The sequence below is a fragment of the Rhinoraja longicauda genome, chromosome 17 (genome assembly GCF_053455715.1).
Source record: "Rhinoraja longicauda isolate Sanriku21f chromosome 17, sRhiLon1.1, whole genome shotgun sequence".
Classification (NCBI taxonomy): domain Eukaryota; kingdom Metazoa; phylum Chordata; class Chondrichthyes; order Rajiformes; family Arhynchobatidae; genus Rhinoraja; species Rhinoraja longicauda.
Genome location: NC_135969.1, coordinates 9,124,703 through 9,150,936, shown reverse-complemented (window position 1 = coordinate 9,150,936; position 26,234 = coordinate 9,124,703). Strand labels below are relative to the sequence as shown.

Here is a 26,234-nt window from a genome sequence, read left to right as displayed (position 1 = left end):
AAGTTGCAAAAAAAAAAGATTTAAAAAATCACATGCTGGAAGTACTCAGCAAGGCAGGCAGCATCTGCAGAGACAGAATTGCTAGAAATACTCAGCACGAGGCCTTATCTGTCAGTAGAGATGCAGACAGAACCCTGCTGAGTGTTTCCAACATTTTCTGTTTCTATTTTAGATTTCCTGCATCTGCAATTTTTTGCTTTTCAATGCAAAAAAAAGTGTTGTGAGAAACACCAATATCTACCTACCTTTGGGTAGCTTGCTTCAACAGCTTACACCCCAGCATCCCAGAAGCACCCATTTCAAGTGGGCAAGCAATACGCTGTGGACAGTCCCTCACCACCAGTTCAAAGTTCGGGCCAGGGGCCTAATGTAAATAAATATACAATTAAAGTGGGGGAGGCGCATGCTGGAAGAGTGGCCTACGTTTTAGCCCTGAAATTGTCCATGAAGAAACCAGGTGCACTGCAAATGAGTGACCAGGGAGCTATTCTCACCCCTCCCAACACCTCAACTACATTTGCCCACAAGGATCCCCGTGGCAAATTTAATTTGGGATGTCTTACAACCTGCCTATTGATGCGAAAGCTTCATTTGAAAAGATAGCGGAATATTATTTGAAATGTTAAGGATGTAAAAGGACAGAAAGGTGAAGGAAACGTGATGAGAGTGGGTAGTCTCAGGAGAAGAACTGGCACAAACCTGATGGGACGACTGGCCTCCTTCATTCCTGTGTATTGTATGGTTTTACAATGTTTTTGGAAATGAAAAAGCTGATAATTTAAAGCAGCCATTCTTTGGCCTGTATTTAGTCTTTGGCCCTTATTCAGCTACAACTGATCATTCATGAAATAAAAACTTCTGTGCCCTGTAGCAAAAGTGCTGTTGTCTTATACAGCACCTCATCCACCAATAAAAGACAACACAGGACGGACATCAACTTCCTTAGGTCTCCTCCATGCAGTGTTATAGAGTCATAGAAATAAGCCCATCAGCCCAACTTGCCCACACCGACCAACATGTCCCATCTACACTAGTTCCACCTGCCTGCGTTTGGCCCATATCCCTCTAAATCTATCCTGTGTACCTGGTTAAATGTTTCTTAAACTTTGCGATAGTGCCTGCCTCAACTACCTCCTCCAGCAGCTCACCTATTGTGTAAAAAAAAGTTACCCTTCAGGTTCCTATTAAATGTTTCCTCCCTCACCATAAACCTATGTCCTCTGGTTTATTATTCCCCTACTCTGGGCAAGGGCACTGTACTATGATTCCCCTACTCTGGTGCATTTACCTGATCTATTCCTCTCACGATTCTGTACATTTCTATAGGATCAGCCTGCAGCCTCCTGCACTCCCTAGCCTGCAAAACCGCTCCCTAAAGCTCAAGCCCTTGAGCCCTGGCAACATCCTCGTAATGGATTGTAACGCCTCACAACATTGTTCCAAAAACCCATTTACAATACTCCAAGCTCCTACAAATATAAAACATTACACTTACTTTTGTCAGCATAATACCCCGAGGTGATCATTTAGCAACATTAATGCTATTTCGTTTAAGGCATTATAAAATGTTGTTGAATCATTTGTTCCATTCTAAATCACCAAATATCAAACTTTGAAAGACACAAAGGCAGGTGTATAATAATAATATGCAGTTCATAAGCTGTGCATCTCTTTGGATTCGACACAACTTAAAATACTTACAACAAAAGTTTGGTTACAGTGTCTTGCACAGCCAGAGCTCCTGCTATTGGTAAACTCGTCTACTAAGCTGTGATATAAACAATCTTTTTCATATGATTCCTGTAGATACAGAATGTTTACCGTGAATAAATTACGAGCTCTCACAATGACACACAAATATGGCAGACACAGGAATGGCTTGTAATATTTAAATCTGAGAGAAGAAATTCAATCCCCATGCAACGTCACAAAGTCACAATGATACAACTGTTGTCCCCTCACCTGTGCTCACCTAGTACCTGCCACACTTCATCCTGCCCCGCCTCCCTTCTAGCTTTCTTCTCCCACCCCCCCTACAATCAGTCTGGAGAAGGGTCCCAACACATGTTCTTTGGGATGCTGCCTCCAGTACTTTGTGCCTTTTATTTTTGAATTCCATTAGTGGGATTTATGAACGCGTTTTTGCATTTCTTCATTTTCCTCTGCATCTAGATGGCTTGAAACTATGAATGTGCATTGTAAATCCATTCTTATGAAATTCTTCCATCGGCTATTGATTTTTAAAATGGCCAAAGGAATTTCACATAATTGAGAGAGGAACTTATCTTTGGTCAATAACAATAAAAATGTGCACGGGTTATCAGATGCTGATTATACCTGCTTTTTACATTTACCATCAGTGCCTTCATGAGAACTGAGCACTGGATAATGAGCAAAATTTGCAGCCAATATTCCCCAAATATCTTTATTTAGATTAGTTATTCACATTATTCCCTTTATCATGTATCTGTACACTGTGAATGACTCGATGATAATCATGTACTGCCTTTCCACTGACTGGTTAGCACACAACAAAAGCTTTTCACTGCACCTCAGTGCACTTGACAATAAAGTAAACTAGATTAATTTACTTCTCTAATCTTCATACCGTGCATTATCAGTAGTCAATTTAATAAACGTGACAATAATAAAACAAGATTAATAACAATACCACCCACTCAACTCCCCCCTCTCCTGACATTGATTCTTTCCCCTTATTCCATTACCCCCTCCATGATGAGAAGTTCTGTCCCAACTTGACCACTCCTTCCACAATTACTGATTGCATCCCCAGCTCAAGCTCCCCATGGTATTTTGGCTTCTCGATGAGCCTCAGATGGCATAACTGCTGCAGTTTATAAAGACACGGGAAGCTAATACTTCAGACAAAACCACAAAATCCCTCCACTGGAATCTGTGACATTGAAAGCATTGCTGTCCAGTCGGTTAGGTTCGAGTCCAAATGACAAGGCATATGATGCAACAACATGTATAGAAACAGTGCTCATGAGGATTTGCCCATTTGACATTAAAAACATGAGCTTGAATTCTATTCCTGACCTGGAATGTTTTTAACTGACCTCCCGCCAGAGCAGTGGTAAAGGTGCCAGGACTGGTCTCCCAGATGGGGAGGGTAATGATCACATAGAGTTCCTAGTCCTGATCGCTACTGAGTCAATCGACATGTCCTGGAACTAAGGTAAGAGGGAAAACTGGCCAAATAAAGCCTGGCTCAGAATTATCAGAGCATTTTAAAAGATCGCATTTTCACGACTTTTCTAAAGGGAAAGGTTTGCGGGATTGTGGAACAAACCGGACTTTTCCCTCAAGTATCCACCGCGCGGCCAAATGACCTTCTCCCACTGCTGTGCGATTCCATAAGCCACAGATCAAAACAGCAGCAAACAATGCAGTCAATAACATGTGCCGACAAACGTATTAAAACAAAATGGCAACTAAGACAATCAATTCATCAATTCAGTCTGTTTAAGGAAAAGACATCAGGGAGCTTAAGGATAAAACTTGACGTCAAGACTCAAAGTGCTTGAGTTTCACTTGTGGCTTATGTTTTACTCAGAGGGATGACTCAATTAAAGTACAGTTGTAACTCATCTGCTGCTGTTATTCCAGACGGGGCCGGATGCCAGAAAAATCAAAATGTTCACATTTACCATTGGTGTGCTTCCACCCGGGCAGCGAGTATTACGCAGCGAAGAGCAATGTCCACAGGCGGCCTGAGGAACAGAGAAGATAGAAGCAATAACATTACCTGGAGACTGCGGTTAAAATGCAAGTCTTATACTGAAGCAGAAATTCTAGGAAGCAACATGGCATTTGCAGCCTGTGAACTAACTGCGCCAGGCTGGTGGTTCCAGGTCTGGTGGAACCTTCTGGAACTAACGTTCGTTGTGGCCAGTCTTTGCAATGCTTCTAACCTCTGTCATGAGCCAACGGGCCAACACCTGCCAGAAGGCAACCACAGCATGAAGGCCTTGAGAATGATAGTTTGGTTCACTTTGGTTCAAATTTGCAGATTCAAGTTTTCTTAAAATGAAGATTATTATAATTTGATTCTCTCGTTCAGCATCCTATCCAAAATGGAGACCCAAAATCAATCCCATGGGTCATGTACTTCACACTCATTTGAAAATCATTGGACATCACACCGAGAAAATAATTCCTTTCTTTTCTTTTCCTTTATGAAGCCGAGCATTCATGGCTGAGCATTCATGAGAAATAAATGCACCTAAACTTAAAAGTACTCAAATGTAAAAAAATGAGACAATACAGTATAAAGTGGTCTAGTTAACATTACCGCTATAATGATAAAAATCTTTACCGTTATGATATGATACTGGACACATTAGAGGCAGGAAACATGTTCCCAATGTTGGGGGAGTCCAGAACAAGGGGCCACAGTTTAAGAATAAGGGGTAGGCCATTTAGAATGGAGATGAGGAAGAACTTTTTCAGTCAGAGAGTGGTGTATGGGGAGGGGGTATGGGGAGAAGGCAGGAACGGGGTACTGATTGAGAGTGATCAGCCATGATCGCATTGAATGGCGGTGCTGGCTCGAAGGGCTGAATGGCCTACTCCTGCACCTATTGTCTATTGTCTATTATACATATCAAGAATACATACATACAAGCCGTTTGTACGTTCTCCCCGTGATCTGGAGTGTGGGAGGAAACCGAAGATCTCGGAGAAAACCCACGCAGATCACGGGGAGAAAATAATTCCTTTCTTTTCTTTTCCTTTATGAAGCCGAGCATTCATGAGAAATAAATGCACCTAAACTTAAAAGTACTCAAATGCAAAAAAATGAGACAATACAGTATAAAGTGGTCTAGTTAACATTACCGCTATAATGATAAAAATCTTTACCGTTATGATATGATACTGGATTTCATTACATCTTTTCGGCAAGATGGGGATTATTGAAGAAGGAATAAGAATGCCATCCAAAGTGTGAATGATGCCATTGGAAGCTACAATGTCCCTTTTATGTACAGGAACCCCCGTATCGCCCAACAAAATCTGGCCCTGTGAGAAGAGAAAATCATTCAATCAATTCCATCTAGACCTAGTACAGCTTTACACAACAATGATTTAGGGCTCTGCTCAAAGAATAGTGTTACAACAAATGATTGACTGTAATTTTACAAGAACTTTATTAAGCTAAGGTCGTTCACATTCATATGCTTTTAATTTCAAAAAGTTTCCCAATAGGTGTTTAGTTCCAGAAATAATATTTGACATGGCTCTTGGGATATAGAATTTAAGAATAATAACATGCAATCTCTTTTATTTGGATATTGAAGGAACCTGTCTCTGGTAGCGCAGCGGTAGAGTTGCTGCTTTACAGCGAATGCAGCGCCGGAGACTCAGGTTCGATCCTGACTACGGGTGCTGCACTGTAAGGAGTTTGTACGTTCTCCCCGTGACCTGCGTGGGTTTTCTCCGAGATCTTCGGTTTCCTCCCACACTCCAAAGACGTACAGGTATGTAGGTTAATTGGCTGGGTAAATGTAAAAATTGTCCCTAGTGGGTGTAGGATAGTGTTAATGTACGGGGATCGCTGGGCGGCACGGACTTGGAGGGGCGAAAAGGCCCATTTCCGGCTGTATATATATGATATGATTCACTGGCTCTCTGTGATGGGAATGGATTCACGGATCCAATCAGTATTGGGAGTGGATTCACAATACCTGTCAGTGTTCAGAGTGCATTCACTAACCCAGTCTGTGATGTGAGTGGATTCAACATTAATGGTGCTGATGCAACATATGATTGCATTGCATTATATTGTTTGAAATTCAGGTGTCTCTCAGCTTGAGTCACCTTTCAATCTCTATCCGTGGGTACATCTCTGCCCATACGTTGTACTTACATTGGCTGTGACATTAATGGATATTATCTGGTTGGCTTTTGTCATAATTCGAGACATGGTTGACAACCTATCAATTGGCAGCTGGAAATTGAAAATGACAAGTTATGGAAAGTCCTTTTGAGATCAGCACATCACATGATAACAAAGCTGAGAGCAAAGGTCTGAGTTATTTACAATGTCTCATCTGGGCTTCTTTGTTAACTTTCCCCTTTTTTGTGTCACACTGCACATGTGCTGACAGTTGTTAGTGCCCTTTCAGACATAGCTTCAGAATTGAGGGACAAAGGTTTAGGGGTAACATGAGGGGGAATTTCTTTACTCAGAGGGTTGTGGCTGTATGGAATGGACTTCCGGTGGAAGTGGTGGAGGCTGGCTCGATTTTATTATTTAAGAGTAAATTGGATAGGTATATGGATAGGAGGGGATTGGAGGGTTATGGTCTGAGTGCAGGTAGATGAGACTAGGTCAGGGAGAATGGTCGGCGTGGACTGGTAGGGCCGGACAGGCCTGTTTCCATGCTGTAGTTGTTATATGTTTTATCTAATGAAGAGTACACTTGCAGATCAGTAGCATCAACCCCAGCATTTTGTGTCTATCTTCAGTGTTAACCAGCATCTGCAGTTCCTACACCCACCAACTCCTTAGTTACAGCAGTGTTCAGTTTCAGTAAGTCAGCCAGAGGTAACAGGATTTCTCCACGGGAGAGAACAATTCAAAGGTTAGAGTAGACTCCCATTTGAACACATACCCCACCAACCTCAAACTCCATTATCCATTACTTGACCTTCTCTTTTAATACCTCTATCTAAATATTACAGAAGAATGTGACTTACATTGCCCGATGAAAAGATATGATGTTTCACTAGCTCTTGAAGTTTTGGCCGACCCTTATTTTAAGAAAACAAAAATATACAGTTTATAGGGAAGAGCTGATGAGATGGGAAACACAGTAATTAACTGAATTCCACAGATTGTTTGCTTAGTTTTGTTTTACAATTATAAAAACAAATGAATTTTGAGCTTCTAGTCTATCTCGCAATGATTAATATTGATTTTTGCTTCCCCTTTTCTGCACTGTTTCTAATCTACAAAAGTCAGCTTTGTGGCCACAACCCAGCATACAATTCTTCACAGGATCCACGTGGAAAAAAATAAAATTTCTCTTAAGTATAAAATTTGAGAAGGCTTTCAAGAAGGTGGGCGCTTGCGCGCGCGCGTGCGTCCGTCCGTCCGTCCGTCCGTCCGTCTGTCTGCCTGCCTGCCTGCCTGTCTGCCTGCCTGCCTGTCTGTCTGTCTGTCCATGTGGTGTGGTCCTTTGTTAATTTTTACTACCAATTTACTGCTCAAACAATGCTGGTCTATTCCATTGAAAATGACGGAAATGCAAGTTTGTCCATCATTCTAAAGTTCTTCACATTAATCTAATCAAAGATATTCCAAATGACGATAGTAAATCCATGAAGCTGCGGTATTTGGATGGAATGGAATATTTTATTGTCACACGTGCCAAGGCACAGTGAAATTCCTTGCTTGCGTACCCAATGTATACAAATAGCGGCCACCTGCCAAAGTTATAAAGTACGCCAGTTCCTCCTTTTGTTCTCCTGACCCCCCCCCCCCCCCCCCACGCCAGGTCCCCATTATCCTTTTTTTTCTCACCCCTCCCCATTTTCCATTGTTCTTCTCCCCCCCCCCCCCCCCACACCCACCTCACGGCGGTCCCCCCCACGTCGGGTCCTCCACTGTTCTTCTTCCCCCCCCCTCCTCACTGCAGTCCCCCCACGCCGGGTCCTCCATTGTTCTTCCCCCTCACAGCGGTGCCCCCTATGCCAGATCCTCCATCAAACAGTTTGAATCAAACAGCATGTGAATCCTGTCCTTATCAAAAGAGCCATCTGCTGCATAACACCAAACCCAACAGAGGAATTCTGTGTATAACACAGCTGTACGGCTTCAAATTCTTCCTTTGGACAAGAGTGCAAAGTTGTGCAGGAGTTCGCAAGGGAATTAACGGTCTAATAAGATGCAAAACAAATCTCTCTTATACTGTAACACCACAGAAAACCTTAAACCCAACGTTATACTGACCTCTCACTAGGCAGGTGATGGAGAAGGGCAAGGGAAAGCCACGACTTGATAGCCAAGAACGCAGAGACATATCCCCGACAGTCACCACTCAGACCATTTGGTCACAACCTTTAAACCCCCTCACTTTGACATCTTCAGTGGTAATACCAGCAATTAGCCAAAGGCTCATTCCAGTATCATGTCAACTTAATGTGATGATTTCTACTCATTGGGCTAACAGTTGAAATGATGTGAAGGGAAATGCTGCAGAACAGCAAAGTAATTTATCTCTCTTGATTAGGAAGGGCATCAAAGGTTACGAGAAAAGGCAAGAGGATGTGGTTAAGAGGGAAAAATAGATCAGCCATGATTGAATGGCGGAGTAGATTCGATGGGCTGAATGGCCTAATTCTGCTTCTATGCATCATGGTTAATCTACCCATCGCAGTCAGGAGGGTGACAATTGGTGTTAAACTACAAAATGGTTCAGTGGATTAATGAAAGTATATTAATCTATTCATTTTGCCAGCATATGATCAGATTTTCCCTCACTATTCTGCAAAAAGTGATTCCTGATTTCGGTCACAGAATGAAGCATCAATTGAAGGCACCACAGTCTAAAAATTGGACCCAACTACATCAGTCTTTTATGCACTAAAGCCTTTCTGCACACGCTAGATTGTACTGGTGTTAATTTCTGGGCCAATTAGCAACCGACCTGAAACTTGCACAGGCATTTCTGGCACCACTTCCCTCAGCAAGGCTAATATTTGCCCACTGCTACTTGCGTAGCTAATGACATCATATTTTTCTGCCCTTTTTCACTGGAGCTTCTTTGCTGGCTTTTTAAACAAAAAACATGACTTGTGATCCGACGTGCCTTTCACAGTGGGTTGGGGGCGCGGGGGATTGTGACTCCATGACAACAGCGAGCACACCAGGTGCCCCCTTCAACCATGGCAACCATGTCTGCAGCTGTACCGTGACCATCACACAGAGCTGACACCATCCCATCAATCAACACAGCGTCAATACTACAGCTGTGAACTGCCAGGTAAATCATTGCTGGATAATTCAGCGTGAAAACACTTAAATCATCGTTTGACCATTTTTTAGGATAGATGCTGTTTGGGTACAAATAAAGGTCTGTGTGTGTGATAGTGTGTGTGTGTGTGTGTGTGTGTGTGATAGTGTGTGTGTGTGTGTGTGTGTCGCTCTCTCTCTGAATATGCGTGTTCTTGCGTTTGTGTCTCTCTCTAAAGTGTGTGTGCTTGTGTGTGTGTGTCTCTCATTCTGGATATGTGCATGTGTGTGTGTGTGTGTGTGTGTGTGTGTGTGTGTGTGTGTGTGTGTGCGCGTGTCTCTCTAAAGAGTGTGTGTTGCTCTTCAATTCCCTCACGAGCCTCTGGAAAATGTGCTTATTTTAATTTAAAGATAGTTCTTCAGCCAGACATTCAATGTCAGTCACTGGTGCTAAATAAGCAGTAAGGGATTGGCTGTGTGATATTCTTTACTTCCTGATATTCAGTTCCATTGGACTCATTAGAAGCAAATTTGAGAAGCCGAGCACGGTGTGGACACACACCAGTAAACTGCTTGTCTGCCTCTATCATCTGAGTAGAAACTTCCAGTGGAAATGTACCTGGAAAAGAAAATTATGACCTTTATGATTTACATTGTATGGTCCTTCATACTATTTATTTATTTGTTTACTTACCTCACCGAACATATAGAATAAAGTTCCATCTCGTAGCGTGTCTACTGCCGCATTGCTTGGAGCAAACACAGTGTAAGGACCAGGACCTTCCAGTATTAGAGGGAGATCACAATTCTATAACAAGATTAAATAATAGCATTCTTACAACCCCCTTAACAGTTGACAAAAAAATCTCTCAGCTGGAGTAACTCAGCAGGTCAGGCAGCATCTCAGGAGAGAAGGAATGGGTGATGTTTCGGGTCGAGACCCTTCTTCTTCTGAAGAAGGGTCTCGACCCGAAACGTCGCCCATTCCTTCTCTCCTGAGATGCTGCCTGACCTGCTGAGTTACTCCAGCATTTTGTGAAATAAATACCTGCGATTTGTACCAGCAACTGCAGTTATTTTCTTACAAAAAATCTATCAGCCATCTTTCATGGTGATTCAATGGAGATATCAGGGAATATGAAATATGTTTACCTGAGGGCATTTTAAACTAAATCGTGGGAACAATCTTCAGGCAGAAGTTTTCGTTTAAATGCCTGAATATTACCTACATTAAGGATTATAGCTGCCACTTAAAGCCTACCAAAATATGCTTTTGGATAATCTTTAGAGTATGCTTTTGATATTAAAGTTTGTTCAATGTTATTCATTGCTAATGTTGATTTTATTGAAGATCAAAATAAAACTAGATGCTGGAAATCTGTAATAAATAATAAATGCTGAAATCTTGCAGCTGCCTGGCTTGTGTTCTGCATCTACTGGGTTTTTTTATTGAGTAAACCTTGTCATATTGCCAATTACACTCATTCAGGAAAATAGTGATACTTTGATATCAAAGTTGGAAGTTTAACCCCCTCCCCCTTTCTTCCCCCCACGCCCCATCCAGACTGGCACCCATCTCTCCCCTCCCCCTCCACCCATATTCCTTCCTCTAGCTTCGCAATTTGCAACTCATCAATTCCTTGGTCTCACATCTTCCTTCTTTTCATCCCTCAACTTTATCCATCTGCCTGCCTATCAACACCACCACCACCCCCCCCCCCCGTATCAACTTATTACCCGTTGAGACCCTTCTTCAGACTCGACCCGAAATGTCACCCTTCTCTTCAGAGATGCTGCCTGGCCCGCTGAGTTACTCCAGCACTTTGAATCTATCTTTGGTGTAAACTAGCATCTGCAGTTTCTTCCTACACATTTCATCAACTTATTACCTGTCAGGTTTGGACCTGCTCCTCCTTTCTTCCAGCTTTCACCCCCCTCCCTACTACAATCAGTCTGAAATAGGGTCCCAATCAAAAACGTCGCCTACCCATGTTCTCCATGAATGCTGCCTTAACCCATTGAGTTATTCCAGCCCTTTGTGTCTTTTCTTGTAAACCAGAATCTGCAGTTCCTTGTTTCTACATCCAAGTTAGCTTCCTCGGATAACTTCTGGCACAGAATTTCAAAGTAATTTACAGTAAAATAAGTACTCACACAAAGTGGGCATATAATGGGACTACTGATAATTGGTGGCTGTTTCAACTGGTGTTATGGAGTTTTGGAAAATGCACATTTACCAGGGTTCACTTCAGCCATTCTTTTTGCTTGTGTTACATATATTAGCTTCTGTAAGACTTGTTTTAAAGTGCCAGCTATTACGGATCTTGTCACTTTGGAGCCAAAGTGCATATTTTGCAGAAACTGTTTTCCATACAGCAGAGGTTGGAAGAGGGGTCAGGGTGATGAAATCATTTCAGCCAACGCTGAAATTTAAAACACATGGCTTTAAAGAAACATTCACACCGCTCAAAACAAAATGGTGCTGAGATATTGAACATCAGATCCCCCAGAGTAGAGCAATTATGCACACATTTCTGGGTGACCTCAGTGCCCTGGGGAAGTACTCATTTTTGGTTGAGTTTTGAATCTCCTCAGCTCCTTTCCCCAGGTTTATCTTCACCTACATGATGTCACTACAGGACAACATGGTGGCGCAGCGGTAGAGTTGCTGCTTTTCAGCACCAGAGACCCGGGTTCGATCCTGACTACGGGTGTTGTCTGTTCGTTCGTTGAGTGTACCTTCTCCCAGTGACCTGGGTGGGTTTTCTCCAGAACCTCTAGTTTCCTCCCACACTCCAAAAATGTATAGGTTTGTAGGCTAAATGGCTTGGCTAAATTGTCCCTAGTGTGTGTAGGATAGTGTTATGTAGGCGGGGATCAGTGGTCGGCACGGACTCGATGGGCCGAAGGACCTTTTATCCTGCTGTATGTCTAAACTAAACTAAACACACAATGATCCTTTCCAGAGAGATTTTCAACCTCATGGGCTTGAAATACAACAGCTCTTATTTGCTCACAGATCAAGCAGCTTTTACTGACTCTTTTATCCTGACACTGTCCTACCTGTCCTACCATTCCTGACTCCCACTGCTGATCTCTGCCACATCTCACACTCTGCTGCTCACTGGTGTATTTTCAGAAGGTCATAAGTGATAGGAGTAGAATTAGGCCATTTGGCCCATCAAATCTACTCAGCCATTCACTCAAGGCTTATCTATCTCTCCCTCCTAACCCCATTCTCCTGCCTTCTCCACATAACCTCAGACACCTATAATAATCACAAAAACTATCTATCTCTGCCTTAACAATATCCACTGACTTGGCCTCTACAGCCTTCTGTGGTGAATTCCACAGATCCACCACCCTCTGACTAAAGAAATTTCTCATCATCTTCTTCCCAAAAGAACGTCCTTTAATTCTGAGGCTATGACATCTAGTCCTAGACTCTCCCGCTAGTGGAAACATCCTCTCCACATCCACTCTGTCCAAACCTTTCACTATTCTGTACGTTTTAATGAGGTCCCCCCTCATTCTTCTAAACTCCAGTGAGTACAGGCCCAGTGCCGACAAATGCTCATCATAGTTTAACCTACTCATTCCTGGGATCATTCTTGTAAACCTCCTCTGGACTCTCTCTCCGGAGCCAGCACATCCTTCCTCAGATACGGTGCCCAAAATTGCTCGCAATATTCCAAATGCGGCCTTACCAGCGCCTATTAGAGCCTCAGCATTACATCCCTTTTATTGTATACAAGCCCTCTCGAAATAAATGCTAGCATTGAGTTTGCTCTCTTTCCCACCGATTCGACTTGCAAATGAACTTTTTGGGAGCCCTGCACCTTTTGTGATCGGTCACCAAAACTCCAAGCTCATCGAGAACATAGAACCATACTGCACAGGAACAGGTCGTTCAGTCCACGATGTCCGTGTCAAACATGATGCCAAGTTGGACTCATCTCTTCTGCCTGCACACGATTCATATCCACCCATTCCCTGCATATTCTGGTGAATCTGTGGAATTCTTTCCCACAGACGGCTGTGGAAGTCAAGTCGGTGGATATATTTAGGGCAGAGATAGGTATATTCTTGATTAGTACGGGTGTCAGAGGTTATGGGGAGAAGGCAGGAGAATGGGGTTAGGAGGGAGAGATGGATCAGCCAAGATTGAATGGCGGAGTAGACTTGATGGGCTGAATGGGCCAATTCTGCTCCGAGTACTTATGATCTTATGGACATTCATGTGTCTACCTAAATGCCTCTACTCAGCCCATGGAGGCAGACATGGTGGACAATGGCAATCATCTGCACAGTGTGATGCCCAAAATGCAAGCATTCCTATGATGTATTCACTACCTCTAATGAGGTCGCCCTGGCGATTTCCTGCCTTGGGCCCCTGACTGAGGCCTTGCCAGGAAATTGATTCCCTGCAGCTTTCTACCAACGCATTATACAATCTCAGAGCTGTTGCAATATAATGCAGCAGATGCAATCTGTGCAGGCAGGAATGAAATGCGTTCATGCAAATGAAATGCACAAGATACACTCTACCATCCACAGGGAAGTGTTAGCAAGGAATGTTTTCCCTGGAGGGTCTCACAGATCCCAGTGCAATCAACATGACTTTTGTGAGCCTTGTTCCTCATCAGACCATCCAGATCTTTTGATCAACCCATTCCCTCCCAGGTGCACCTGCCCCACCTCCTCCCATCGTGCAGTATTCATGAAGAAGGATCCCGACCCTAATCATCACCTAACCATTTCCTCCACAGATGCTGCCCGAACTGCTGAGTTACTCCAGCATTTTGTGCCTTGCTCAAGATCCCGGCATTTGCAGTTCCTCGTGTCTGCAGCCACCATCCATCCATTCACTGCCTGTGGGTGTGCAGTCACACACCCATTTAAGTGCTGCCTGCAACGCTCGCAAGCGTTGCAAGGGATGAATTGCTTCACGCGTTGAGATGGAACGTTTCAATGATGTGGAAAGATTGGAAAGGCTGGGGTTGTTTTTCCTGGAGCAGAGGAAACTGAGAAGGGTTGGCGTTGAGCTGTACAAATGTACAAGGAATACAGCAGACGGGGGAGGCAACGAGAAACGTCCCATAGCAGAGATGCTTTACAGCGAATGCAGCGCCGGAGACTCGGGTTCGATCCTGACTACGGGTGCTGCACTGTAAGGAGTTTGTACGTTCTCCCCGTGACCTGCGTGGGTTTTCTCCAAGATCTTCGGTTTCCTCCCACACTCCAAAGACGTACAGGTATGTAGGTTAATTGGCTGGGTAAATGGAAAAATTGTCCCTAGTGGGTGTAGGATAGTGTTAATGTGCGGGGATCGCTGGGCGGCACGGACTTGGAGGGCCGAAAAGGCCTGTTTCCGGCTGTATATATATGATATGATATGATATGATATGTCGAGAGGATATTGAGGATATTGGTTAGGTAGAAAGAGTGAGAAGTTTGGAGGTGAGCAGGGGGAAAGCGTTCACACCCAGAGGTGACTGGAAGCTGAAAAGCAATTTCACAAAGGATAGTAGAGGCAGTGACTTTCAGAACATTTACATATCTAGAGGAGCATTTGAATTACCAATGCAGTGCAAGTAAATGGATTAATATGGATGGGTTGCCAACAGTGTGCATAGACATACTGGACTGAAAGGCCTATTTCTGAACAGTATGACTATTGCAACAGTTCTGAGAATCTGTAACATATCTGTAGAGAAATGTGTTGAAAGCAAAGTTAACCTCAACGGAGCACCACTCAGGGGAACCTGATCATGCTGTTCTGTGAAGTACCTCCCCTCCCCCCTTTATGTGACATTCACTAGCGGGGTAAAAGCTGTTTCAACGCCAAGAAAATGACATTAATCAATTTCAGGCCACGATCTGTTTCTTGTCGGACTGCAACTTCTCAGAATTCAGAATATATATACACAAAGAGAAGGATTCCTGTGTTTTGGGCAGTCATCATTGTGGAAATGATGACTCAGAGTCAATACACTGGCAAGCACATTGTCAATGCATCACCATCTATTCAAAGCAACAGCTTCTCTGGAAGGAGAACCAAACTGAATCCAAGAACATAAGACCGTATTGAAATCTGTTGTCTGCTCTGCCATTCAATAAAATCTTGACTGATTTGATATGAGCCCTATGTTCATAAGTTCATAAATGTTAGGAACAGAATTAGGCCATTTGGCCCATCAGGTCTACTCCGTCATTCAATCATGGCTGATCTATCTTCCCCTCTCAATCCCATTCTCCTGCCTTCACCCCATAACATCTGACACCCGTAACAATCAAGAATCTATCTATCTTTGCCTTACAGATATCCATTGACGTGGCCTCCACGGCCTTCTGTGGCAATGAATTCTACAGATTTACCACACTCTGACCAAAGAAATACTTAACTACTGTTTTCTGTAAGCCTCAATTTTTCCATATTCCAAACTTTTATCTATATCAGCCTTGAACATGTTCAATGACTTGATCTCCATAGCACAAGGTAAAGTGGTCTAAAGATTCATAAATCTCCAAGAATATATTTTTCTTTATTTTCCAATTCTAATGGGTACCTCCTTAATCTAAAACGGTGACTAGTTCCATATTAATTTATGAAGATCAATATCCTCTCGGTTCACCGGGTCAATCTCCTTCAGTACTTTATGCATTTCACTTTCTTTGAAACTTCAACAAGTATTGGCACTCAAACCTTTCTTTAGCTTAGTTTAGTTTAGTTTAATTTAGAGATCAGCTTGGAAACAGTCCCTTCGGCCCACCACGTCCACACAGACCAGCGATCCCTGCACACTAACACAATCCTACACTCACTAGGGACAATTTACAATTTTTACCAAGCCAATTAATCTACAAACCTGTACATTTTTGGAGTGTGTGGAGGAAACTGGACCACCCGGAGAAAACCCACAGGTCACGGGGAGAACGTACAAACTCTGTACGGACAGCACCAGTAGTCAGGATCGAACCTGGATCTCTGGCACTCTAAGGAAGCAACTCTACTACTGTGCCTGCTCAGACAAACGACTTCATCCCTTGAATCAATCTAATGAACCTCACCAAACAATTCCTTCAAAAGGCTGTACATAGTATTCTGAGCATTCTTCGTCTTGTCCTCCAGCCCTCCTTCCTATGAGGTCACCATCTAAGGTTGAGAAGACTTTGATTCTGGAGTGGAGGAAAGTTAGGTTGAATGGTTCTAATTTGTCCTTCACACTAGAGTTTAGCTCTTGGCAAATGTTTAGTAGAGCTGAGGTGTAGCATTGTCAAGAAAGATTCAAAAACCTATGGAGGCATTAATGCAGCCTTGTTTGATGCCGATCTTCACTGTGGTTGACTCTGTTGAGGACTTGTTGGTTAGGATCGCGGCTTGCATGTCATCAAGTTAAACATAAGACAGAGACAAGCCGAATGTGAGGAGGATGCTCCACAGCCCCATCCCTCCATCTGGTGGAGCGAAAGGTTTAGTGGGACCAAGGAGAGCCATGGAGGCCGTGGGTTCTGCTCTGGTGATTTTTTATTTTTTTTTTGCGTTATCACATAGTGAAGAACTGGACTGATAGAATCCACCCTACAAATCGGGGAGCAGCTCTTAAACCAGTTGGAGGAAACGGTCGAGAAGGATCCTGGCAGTGACTTTTCCTGAGCTAGAACTATATGTCAGCAGGTGCAACAATTTTAAAGTTGCCAGAAAATTGACTGATTACCATCCTTCCTTGCTGGCAGCAGCCCTAGCAAATCAACCGGGAGATCCTCACTTGCCAAACTTTCCTGGGCTCCACACAGCCACAGGAAAGATTATGGTGACTGGTCATAAAGTCAAGATTCATGGCCTTAACGCAATAGCCTAATGTGTCAAAATGGCTGTTCAAAGATCAAGGCTTCTTGTTCCGGCAACATACGTTGGGTATTAAATGAACCATGAACCCCTAATACGATCAATGTGTTCAAAAATAATTCAAGATTGTAAGCAAGATATACTCGTGAATGTGCCTGACAGAAACTCAAATATAAAGATTGAAAATGTTTCTTTTGTTAAGTTTTTTGTGGTTTTCGTAGTACTTTTCAAATACCTCAATGATAGTTTCAAATCTGCTAAACAGTTCTTCACTGGCAAGGATCTCGGCAACGGTTTTCTGTTTTAAAAACAAAGCAAAGGAAAATGTCAGATTTGTAGATACGTGTTACAATCTATGCCAATTTACCACACAGTTATAGAAGTAACAATGGAATGTTACAATAGAATGGAATGAAACATCAACATTAAACTGAGGGATGGGATGGTTTTGGAAATTGCATGGAAAATTGATGCTTTAAATAATAATACCCCACTGGCTAATAAAGGATACGTTTTAAAGAATAGTTCAGAAAAATTAGTTTTCTGAACTAACAGGGAACTAATAGGGATTGGCTTCCTTCTTTGACATATTAAGGATAGAAATGATATACTTCCTACAAAATTAAAGTAGAACTCAAGCAAAAAGTGTTAAGCCTACCAGTGGAAAAATAAAGATTACTCCTGCCAGCAAAGGAATTCATTTTCATATTATTATTTTTTCATATCACACAGTAAAGTCAAGGCCCTCATAATCTAATTTGAATTTAATTACATGGTTTTTGTTATGCCGGTTAATATTTTTGTTTGATGATACGAGTCCCTCCGAGATCACCTGCCTCTCCTTAATGGATCCTTGTCTTTTGTGCATTGATGATTCCGATTCCTATTATTCAGGGTCCATATTAAGTTGTGTGTCTAGTCATTAACATCAAGGAACTACCTTGAAGAGTCTGGATCACTGCCACATCCTTAAGTGTATTGGAGGTCTCTCTGACTCTATGACTCTAAGTGCAAGTGTCTGACCTTGCACAATCTGCATTCTTTCTCCACAATGACATGCATAATACGCCTAAGATGGACACAAAATGCTGGAGCAACTCAGTAGGACAGGCAGCATCTCTGGAGAGGCCCTTCGTCAGATTGGAGGACAGAGCTGAGGGCAGAGCCTGCTGAGTTATTCCAGCGGTTTATGTCTAACCCAGCATGTGCAGTTCCTTCTTATTCATAATACACCTGCTGGGAGTTAGAAATAGACAATTTATACTGATCCTAGCAGAAACAAGGAGAGTAATGACTATGCAACGATACTGCATCAATTTTGTTTTGCAACCTTCTGGCGTAGCCAGTACGACTTGTGCCCAGCTAAAGCTGTTTCACAGTCTAGGAGGTGACTCTGTATCCAGTTATTGAGGCCGTGTTCCCCTGGACATCACCATAGCAAGCCTTACTATGTCCATTACTTGCTGCAGTTTGGTTTGGAAGTCATGTGCCACGTTATGAATCTATGGACGTGTGCACTCAAGTTTAATAACAACGCTACCCAGTGTGCTTTTTAATAAACATGATAACTCTAGTTTTGACCTACATAATAATAATGTAAAACGTGCCAATAATGTATTTATGGAATACGTGCTTTTCTTACATTCAAGATGCAATCTTAAGTAGCTTGCACTGTACACAAAATTATTCTAATAACTCACATCTGTGAAACTGAATTTGAGGTTTAGTTGTCATTCCCCAAGGAGAAAAGACCTGCAGCCACAAATTTGTAAATTAATTCAGAAAACAATGGCAGATTTAATATCCCTGGCTCAGAGCTGGAGGCATGTGGAGAATTATTCAGAACTATAGATGGAAATTCTGCCAGATGACCACACTACATGGGCCACTCCTCATTTGAGTAATAGGCCACTTCCCCATAGAAGAAAGTCAGGAAAACATGCTGAAGTTCATCGTTTTGTGCGAGCCATGAGTCGACTTATATTAAAATGAGACAGTTTATGCAAAGAGTACCTGTGGGTTCCCGAGATTTCCGGAACTTCCAGCTAAAAAGTGGTCAATGATATGAACGATGCCATTGGATGCCACTATGTCTCCTCTCACCAAGGTGCATGTTTGGTTTCGAAGTCGCAGCTGAAAGTGGTGATGCAGAGAAATGAGAAAGAAGTATTAGTGAGAAAATTGCTTTTGCCAATTGCAAACCTTGAAGATTCTAACCATAATATTATTCTGAGACACACAAATAGCCGACAGTCTGCTACCCTTTATCTATTTGTCTGTTGCGGTCGTAGCATTTATTGAATATCCCCCCCTTGACTTTGAGGTGTTTGTTGGTCACCATCTTTAACTTCTATGGTCCTTCTGATTGAAGGGATTTCTACAAAGCTGCTGATCTAATAATTCCAAGATTTAAACTCATGAACGATGAATGAATGGTGATTTATTTCCAAGCTATGATGGAGTTCTCTTGCAACTACTGCCCTTATCCTTTTAGCTTGGAAGATGTTATAGGAATAAACTAGACAAGACATCGGCGTGCATTTTGCTGGAGTGCATGAAGGTTTAGGACGGGAGCCCAGTTGCTCAACATGCTTGATGCTTTGTCCTCGATGGTGTTGAACCTCTTGGGTTTTGTCACGGAGATACTCCTCAGGGCAGGTGGAGAGTTCTCCAACACACTCCTGATCTGTGCCTAGCAGATGGTTTTGGAGTCAAGAGGCAAGACCCAACCTCTGACTTACTGTCTCCTCTCTCAGCGTCCTGAGTGAGATTCTAACCTGAAACTCCTTGCTCTTTCATTCAGAATTGGCCTCCACTGCCTTCTGAGGCAGAGAATTCCACAGATTCACAACTCTCTGAGTGAAAAAGTTTTTCCTCATCTCCGTTCTAAATGGCCTACCCCTCATTCTTAAACTGTGCCCCCTGGTTCTGGACTCCCCCAACATAGGGAACATGTTTCCTGCCTCTAGTGTGCCCAATCCCTTAATAATCTTATATGTTTCAATAAGATCCCCTCTCATCCTTCTAAATTCCAGTGTATACAAGCCTAGTCGCTCCAGTCTTTCAACCCAGTCCCGCCATTCCGGGAATTAACCGAATGAACCTATGCTGCACTCCCTCAATAGCAAGAATGTCCTTCCTCAAATTTGGAGACCAAAACGGCACACAATACTCCAGTTGCGGTCTCACTGGGGCCCTGTACAACTGCAAAAGGACCTCTTTGCTCCTATACTCAACTCCTCTTGTCATAAAGGCCAACATGCCATTAGCTTTCTTCACTGCCTGCTGTACCTGCATGCTTACTTTAAGTGGCTAATACACCATTAACATCTTTAATACACATGCAACTGATCATATGATGAGCCAAAGGTACAATGTTAAAAACCAGAGACTGATATAAATTATCCTACCGTTCCCCTCTGAGTCACTTCAACTGTATCGCCAGCCAATGTTTGAAAAGTCTTCATGTTTATTAAATCCTTGAGCAGCATAATGCCAGGGACAATATGTTGTTTGCAAGAAAACCTCGCCATTTCTTCGTCCTTTGTTGGGACAAAACACACAATTTGAAAATTGAAGTACAGAAAAGGACGACCTCAAGTTTGCAAGCTGGTAACATCAGTGGCATCACTTTGGAAATGTTTAGATTTTTGTGCGTTACTTGGTTAAAAAATAGATTCTGGATCTACGTTTCATCCACTGTAATAGGTGGACACTGTGTTTGTCATTCAGGAACGGTTAACTTGCCAAAACTGGCTTCAGTGTTTTAAGGAACGGTAATTGTATCAGCCAAATTCTGTTCCATTGAAATTGGACTCAGAATTCACCCCTTTTACTAGTTTGCAGATGACACTATGGTAGTAAGCCGGATCTCAAACACCAACAACAACACAGAGAGCAGGAAAGAGATCGATAGCTGAGTAACATGGTGTCACGAAGCTAAACTCTCCCACTATGTCAGCAAAATGAAGGACCTGGCCTTCAATTTCGGGAAGCAGAGTGGAGTACGCACCGCAACCTGTATCGAAGGTCGACACAAAATGCTGCAGTAACTCAGCGCAGCAGGCAGCATTTCGGGAGAGAAGGAATGGGTGACGTTTCGGGTCGAGACCCTTCTTCAGCTCCCCCCTCTGTGATTCCTCCTGCCTGCAGAAGTTCTCCTCCTCTCTTCAACGAGAGTTTAGCAACATGCTCTCTCACTGCTCCCCCTCTGTGATTCCTCCTGCCCCCTGAAGTCTGTATCAATGGCACTGAAGTGAAGATGGTCAAGTGCTTCAAGCTGCTAGGTGTAAATATCACCAACAATTTGTCCTGGTACAACGACATTGAAATTGCAGTCAAGAAAGCACATCAATATCGCTTCTTCCTCGGAAGGCGGAGAAAAGGAATAGGTGACATGTTTTGTACCTTTTCATACCTCTAGTTTCCCTCTCCCGACTCTCAGTCTGAAGAAGTGTCTTGACCCGAAACGTCACCTGTTCCTTTTCTCCAGAGATGCTGCCTGACCCACTGAGCTATTCCAGCATTTTGTTTCTATCTTCGGTGTAAGCTAACATCTGCAGTTCCTTGCTACACAACAAAATCGAAGACCGCTCACATCCCAGTCATTCTCTTTGTGTCTTCTTTCATCAGGCAGAAGATACGAAAGCTTGAAAGCAAGTACCGCCATATTCAGGAACAGCTTCTTCCCCACAAGGTCTTGATAAGGTCTTATCAAGACCTTGAATGGACCTCACATAGGCAGGGAATGAATTCCCAATCTTCGAACCATTGCAGCCCCTGCACTTGTTTTAATCTGCACTTTCCCTGTAGATGGAACACAATATTTTGCACTCTGTTTATTTCCCCTTTTACAATCTCTGATATACTTATGTATGGTGTGATTTGCCTGGGTAACGTACAAAACAAAGTTTTGCACTGTATCTCAGTACACATGACAATAATAAACCAATACTAATACCAACCAAGCTAATAGCAAATCAGCAGTCAATCACTCTAGGCAATAATTGCACTGGCCATCTCCAGTCTACAGCATTTCACCACCTGTCATGGTTAGTCCAGAGTATTTAGTTTAGTTTCAAGATACAGCGCGGAAACAGACCCTTTGGCCCACCAAGTTCGTACCGACCAGCGATCTCTGCACACTAACACTACCCATCACACACTAGGGACAATTAACAATGTTACCGATGCCAATTAACCTACAAACCTGTATGCCTTTGGAATGTGTGAGGAAACCGGAGCACCCGGCGAAGATCCATGTGGTCACGGGGAGAACGTACAAACCGCGTACGCACAGCACCCATAGTCAGGATCGAAACCGGGTCTCTGGCGCTGTAAGGCAGCAACTCTACCGCTGCGCCACCGTGCCACACCATCCCACCTGTACCAATGAATCTTTGGGCCCAGCTGAAAATCTCATGCCATCACTGCTCTGTGGGGCATCAGAAATACGTCCAGGAATGGGGAGGTTCAGTGACGAGGTGTCCTTTAAGCATGGAGCCCTGGGGTTGATTAGCAAAAGGCTCAGTGCACATATGCAATGTATTTGTATTATAATAAGTGATTTCTATGCAATAACAAGCCAAGTGATGTAATATGCACACACTAATAGTGTGAAAGGAAAATATATCCCAGTGGCACCAGCACGTTTCCTGCACAGCACAGGCATTGAGCGCTTATTTAAGGGCAGAGGAATTTCTAGCCAGGGTATTTTGTATTGAAATAAAATTAAAATAATAAAACTGGAAATGAAGAAAGGAAGGAGAAATATCTTTTACATTTGTTTCAGCTGAATGGTATCAGCTGCAGCAATAGGGTGAGATTAGTTTATTATTGCATTGCATGCAATGGTCTGTTGCAGCATTGCGCAATTTATCTGCGCTGGAAACCTGCGATTTAGACGTACACCAGTCAAGAATGTTTCCATTCTTTCGATGGTTTTACTTACAATGGAGCTCCTGGCTATTCATGTGAAATAAATTTAATAATGAACAGGATAAAAACTCTTTGAAACATCATCCATTGGAATGTCGGTTTTGAAATAAACATTTCAGTGTCTCTGCCGCAGGAAAATATTTTTGCACGCTCAAGTATTAAGAGATGAAAATTGCAAGGAATAGACAAAAAAAATGGAGCACTGGATCAAATATTTGATGGACTCCTGATACAACATGTCCAGGGTTATCTGTGAATTTCTAGACCTGATCACTTGAGAGCCCTTTCAACCTGAATAACATCAAAAGCAGACAGGGCTCAAGATTTATTTCTCCTTCACTGGCCTTTCTCGTTTCCCCAATCCGTATTTAAAATGTATCTGGAAATGAAGCTTTTGTTTCAAGAGGCCAGTGTGCTCTCACATTGATATTAAAACTCATGTCACAAATGTGAAGGAGCTACTGTGAGCTCTCAAACGGACTGGTTAAAACGTTCAAGATGTTTGGCATTGAATTGCAAACTGTCCTGTTATCCTGCCATTCGGAGGTTGTTGAGTTTGTTTTGCATATATTGGGGACAGCACATTGAGGAAATACGAGTCCACCCACTAATATTAGAACTAAGAACTAACTAACTAAGAACTAAGAACTTTAAAAGAACTGGAATTTTGAGGGTGGTGGGTGTATGGAACAAACTGCCAGAGGAGGTAGTTGAGGCTGGGACTATCCCATCGTTTTAGAAACAGTTGGACAGGTACATGGATTGGACAGGTTTGGAGGGTTATGGACCAAGTACAGGCAAGTGGGACTAGGGTAGCTGGGACATTGTTGGCCGGTGTGGATAAGTTGGGCCGAAGGGCTTGTTTCCACACTGTATCACTCTATGACTCTATGACTCCATGAAGACATTGTTCCGGCCAGGAAGTGTCATTATGGGCACCTATTTAATGAATGGTCAATGGGACGAAATAGATCAATGGGACGAAATTTAAGGGCAGCCCAGTGGTGCAGCGGTAGAGCTGCTGCCTCACAGCACCAGGGACCTGGGTTTGATCCTGATTATGGGTGCTGTCTGTGGGAAGTTTGTACGTTCTCCCCGTGACTGCGTGGGTTTCCTCCGGGTGATCCGGTTTCCTCTCACATTCCTGAGATGCAGGTTTGTCGGTCAATTGGCTTCCGTAAATTGCCCCTAGTGTGTTGGATGCAAAGGTGGGATAACATAAAACTAGTGTGAGTGGGTGATTGATGGTCAGCAGGGACTTGGTGGGCTGAAGGTCCTGTTTCCATGCTGTATCTCAAAACTAAACTAAAAGAGCACTACTGAAGTTTACTCAAAGGTTGTGTTAGGATGGAAAACATTAACAGTGAAAGATTACTATCACAGGAGAGTACCGCAACATCAGGGGGCAGAAATGCAACCTATTCACCACGAGGAGAAAGGGTGAGTTGTTGATCCCCAAATTGAATGCAACTGGAACATGGAATGTTAATGAGATAGAAATTACAAAACCATTACCGATCGGAATTTGAAAAGGAAGAATATGAAAAATATATAGAAACGTAAAGGTAAATCAAACCAGGGTTGTGCGGATGGAGGAAGAGCCAGCGCTGCCCTCGCAGCTGCGGCTTGCCTGAAGTCCGTTTGTCTTTTGTGTTTTTTGTTGTTTTTGTCTGAATTGTAGTTTAAATATGGTGTAGTGTTTGTATGTTATGTGGGGTGGGGGGGGGTGGGAACTGTAACATTGTCTCTCCCGAGTGGAGACCCGACCTTTGTTTTTGTGTCGTGTCTCCGTTCCCACTGCGGCCTACCACCGGCCATGCACCTGGAGCGGGCGGCCTCCGGCTGGGACCACCTGGGCTCTGGTTCGCTGGCTGCCTTCGGCTGCTGTGGGAGCGGCTGCGACTCGTCTCCGGAGGCTCCGGCGCGGGACGCCTGGACGTCGGAAGCCCGCAGGCCCCTGGGTGGGGGCCGACATCGGGAGCTCCGGCAGTGGCAGCGGCAGCGTCTTCGCCCGCCCCGAATCGCGGGGCTTGGGTCAGCCTGCCGCGGACCTTTCACCGTCCGGCACGGCCTGAAATAGGCCACGCGGTTTTCTCAGCCCGGCGGGGGCTTTAATGTCGGGTGCCCCGACCGCCCCGACGTGGCAACTTCAACAGCCTGACCGCGGGAGAAGACGGCAGGGGAAGAGAAAATACATTCTGGCCTTCCATCACAGTGAGGAGGGACTGGAGGAGACTCACTGTGATGGATATTTCTTTTGTTTCTTTTGTTTGGTGTTAGTTTATGATTGTATGTGTTATTGCATTCTTATTGGTCTTATTGTTGAACTGCGGGTAATTTTTCATTTCACTACACATTTATGTGTATGTGACAAATAAATGACTATTGACTATTGACGATAAGGTGAGACTTTGAATTGCTGGCCACTTTCTTCTTGCCTGAGAAACAGCCAAGCAGCCACTGAAGCACCACAGGAGATCCTTCTGGTCCATTTACCCACCTGAAGGAACGATCAAACAGCCCCACTTACATCTGCCCACCACTTCTGCCAAAAGGTCATTTAGTCAGTCAAATACCCCAATTGCAGAGACCAACTGCAAAGGAAACGAGCAGAGGCGTAGCTTACCGACCAAGCTGAAAATAATTGTGGGCTTGGACTCAGTGGTGAACATTACTGATGCTGCAGTCAGTCAGTCCCCAAACTAAATAGCCAGCCCACCACTTTTATAATTCCACATCAGGCTGACTTCTCCATTTTTATGGAGATACAAGACCAGGAGCTATAAAGTGTCTTAAGCATAACTCGACACACCACAAATACGAAGCAAAACACTCTTCCGTAATAAGTTTCAATCTCTCTCTCACTATCTCTCTTTACCTCCTTTCTGACCAAAGTGATAGATAGCCATACAAGTGCAGCAATAAATTGAAGTGCCCATTCCTGGCATCATGTATGAATATTATGTTGATCAGTCTCCCGACTGAGCAATCTTGTTTATTCAGAGATAGAAAAAGGTTGTTGCAACTCTGGGTAAAATCCTAGACTGCTTGCAATCCTTATGCATTCTAATTCAGCAATGGGCCATCCCCCATCCACAATGTAATACAACTTCAGCGCTGAGATGATCTGGGTTTGAATGAATATGTGTAGGAAGGAACTGCACATGCTAGTTTATACCGAAGATAGACACAAGATGCTGGAATAACTCAGCAGCTCAGGCAGCACGTCTGGAGAAAATAGATGAACATTCGGGTTGGAACCCTTTCTCAGTCTGAAAGTAGAGGTGGGGGGGGAAGAAAAGGCCAGAACAAGCCAGGGCCAGCAACAGATGACCTCAGAAAGGGTGGAGCCCATAATGGCCCATTGTGCCCATTGTTGGCTGGAGGAAGTGTGATAACAAGAGGGATTCAAGGATGTGAACAGTGGAACTGGTAGAACTACAGGTCTAAAATGTTCCGCTGGAATTT

General features: G+C 43.5%; 1 protein-coding gene across 1 annotated transcript in view; it reads right to left on the bottom strand.

Moving 5' to 3' along the window:
• stab1 (stabilin 1) overlaps positions 1 to 26,234 on the bottom strand; it is a 208,733-nt gene that overhangs the window by 130,053 nt on the left and 52,446 nt on the right. The window contains exons 12-20 of the mRNA XM_078414034.1: positions 20,240 to 20,371; positions 18,843 to 18,962; positions 17,065 to 17,127; positions 9,675 to 9,788; positions 6,724 to 6,777; positions 5,891 to 5,971; positions 4,885 to 5,043; positions 3,672 to 3,734; positions 1,702 to 1,800 (exon numbers count right to left, since the gene is read on the bottom strand). Of these exons, the coding sequence (XP_078270160.1) occupies positions 1,702 to 1,800; positions 3,672 to 3,734; positions 4,885 to 5,043; positions 5,891 to 5,971; positions 6,724 to 6,777; positions 9,675 to 9,788; positions 17,065 to 17,127; positions 18,843 to 18,962; positions 20,240 to 20,371 (885 nt within the window). The remainder of the gene's footprint in view (positions 1 to 1,701; positions 1,801 to 3,671; positions 3,735 to 4,884; positions 5,044 to 5,890; positions 5,972 to 6,723; positions 6,778 to 9,674; positions 9,789 to 17,064; positions 17,128 to 18,842; positions 18,963 to 20,239; positions 20,372 to 26,234) is intronic.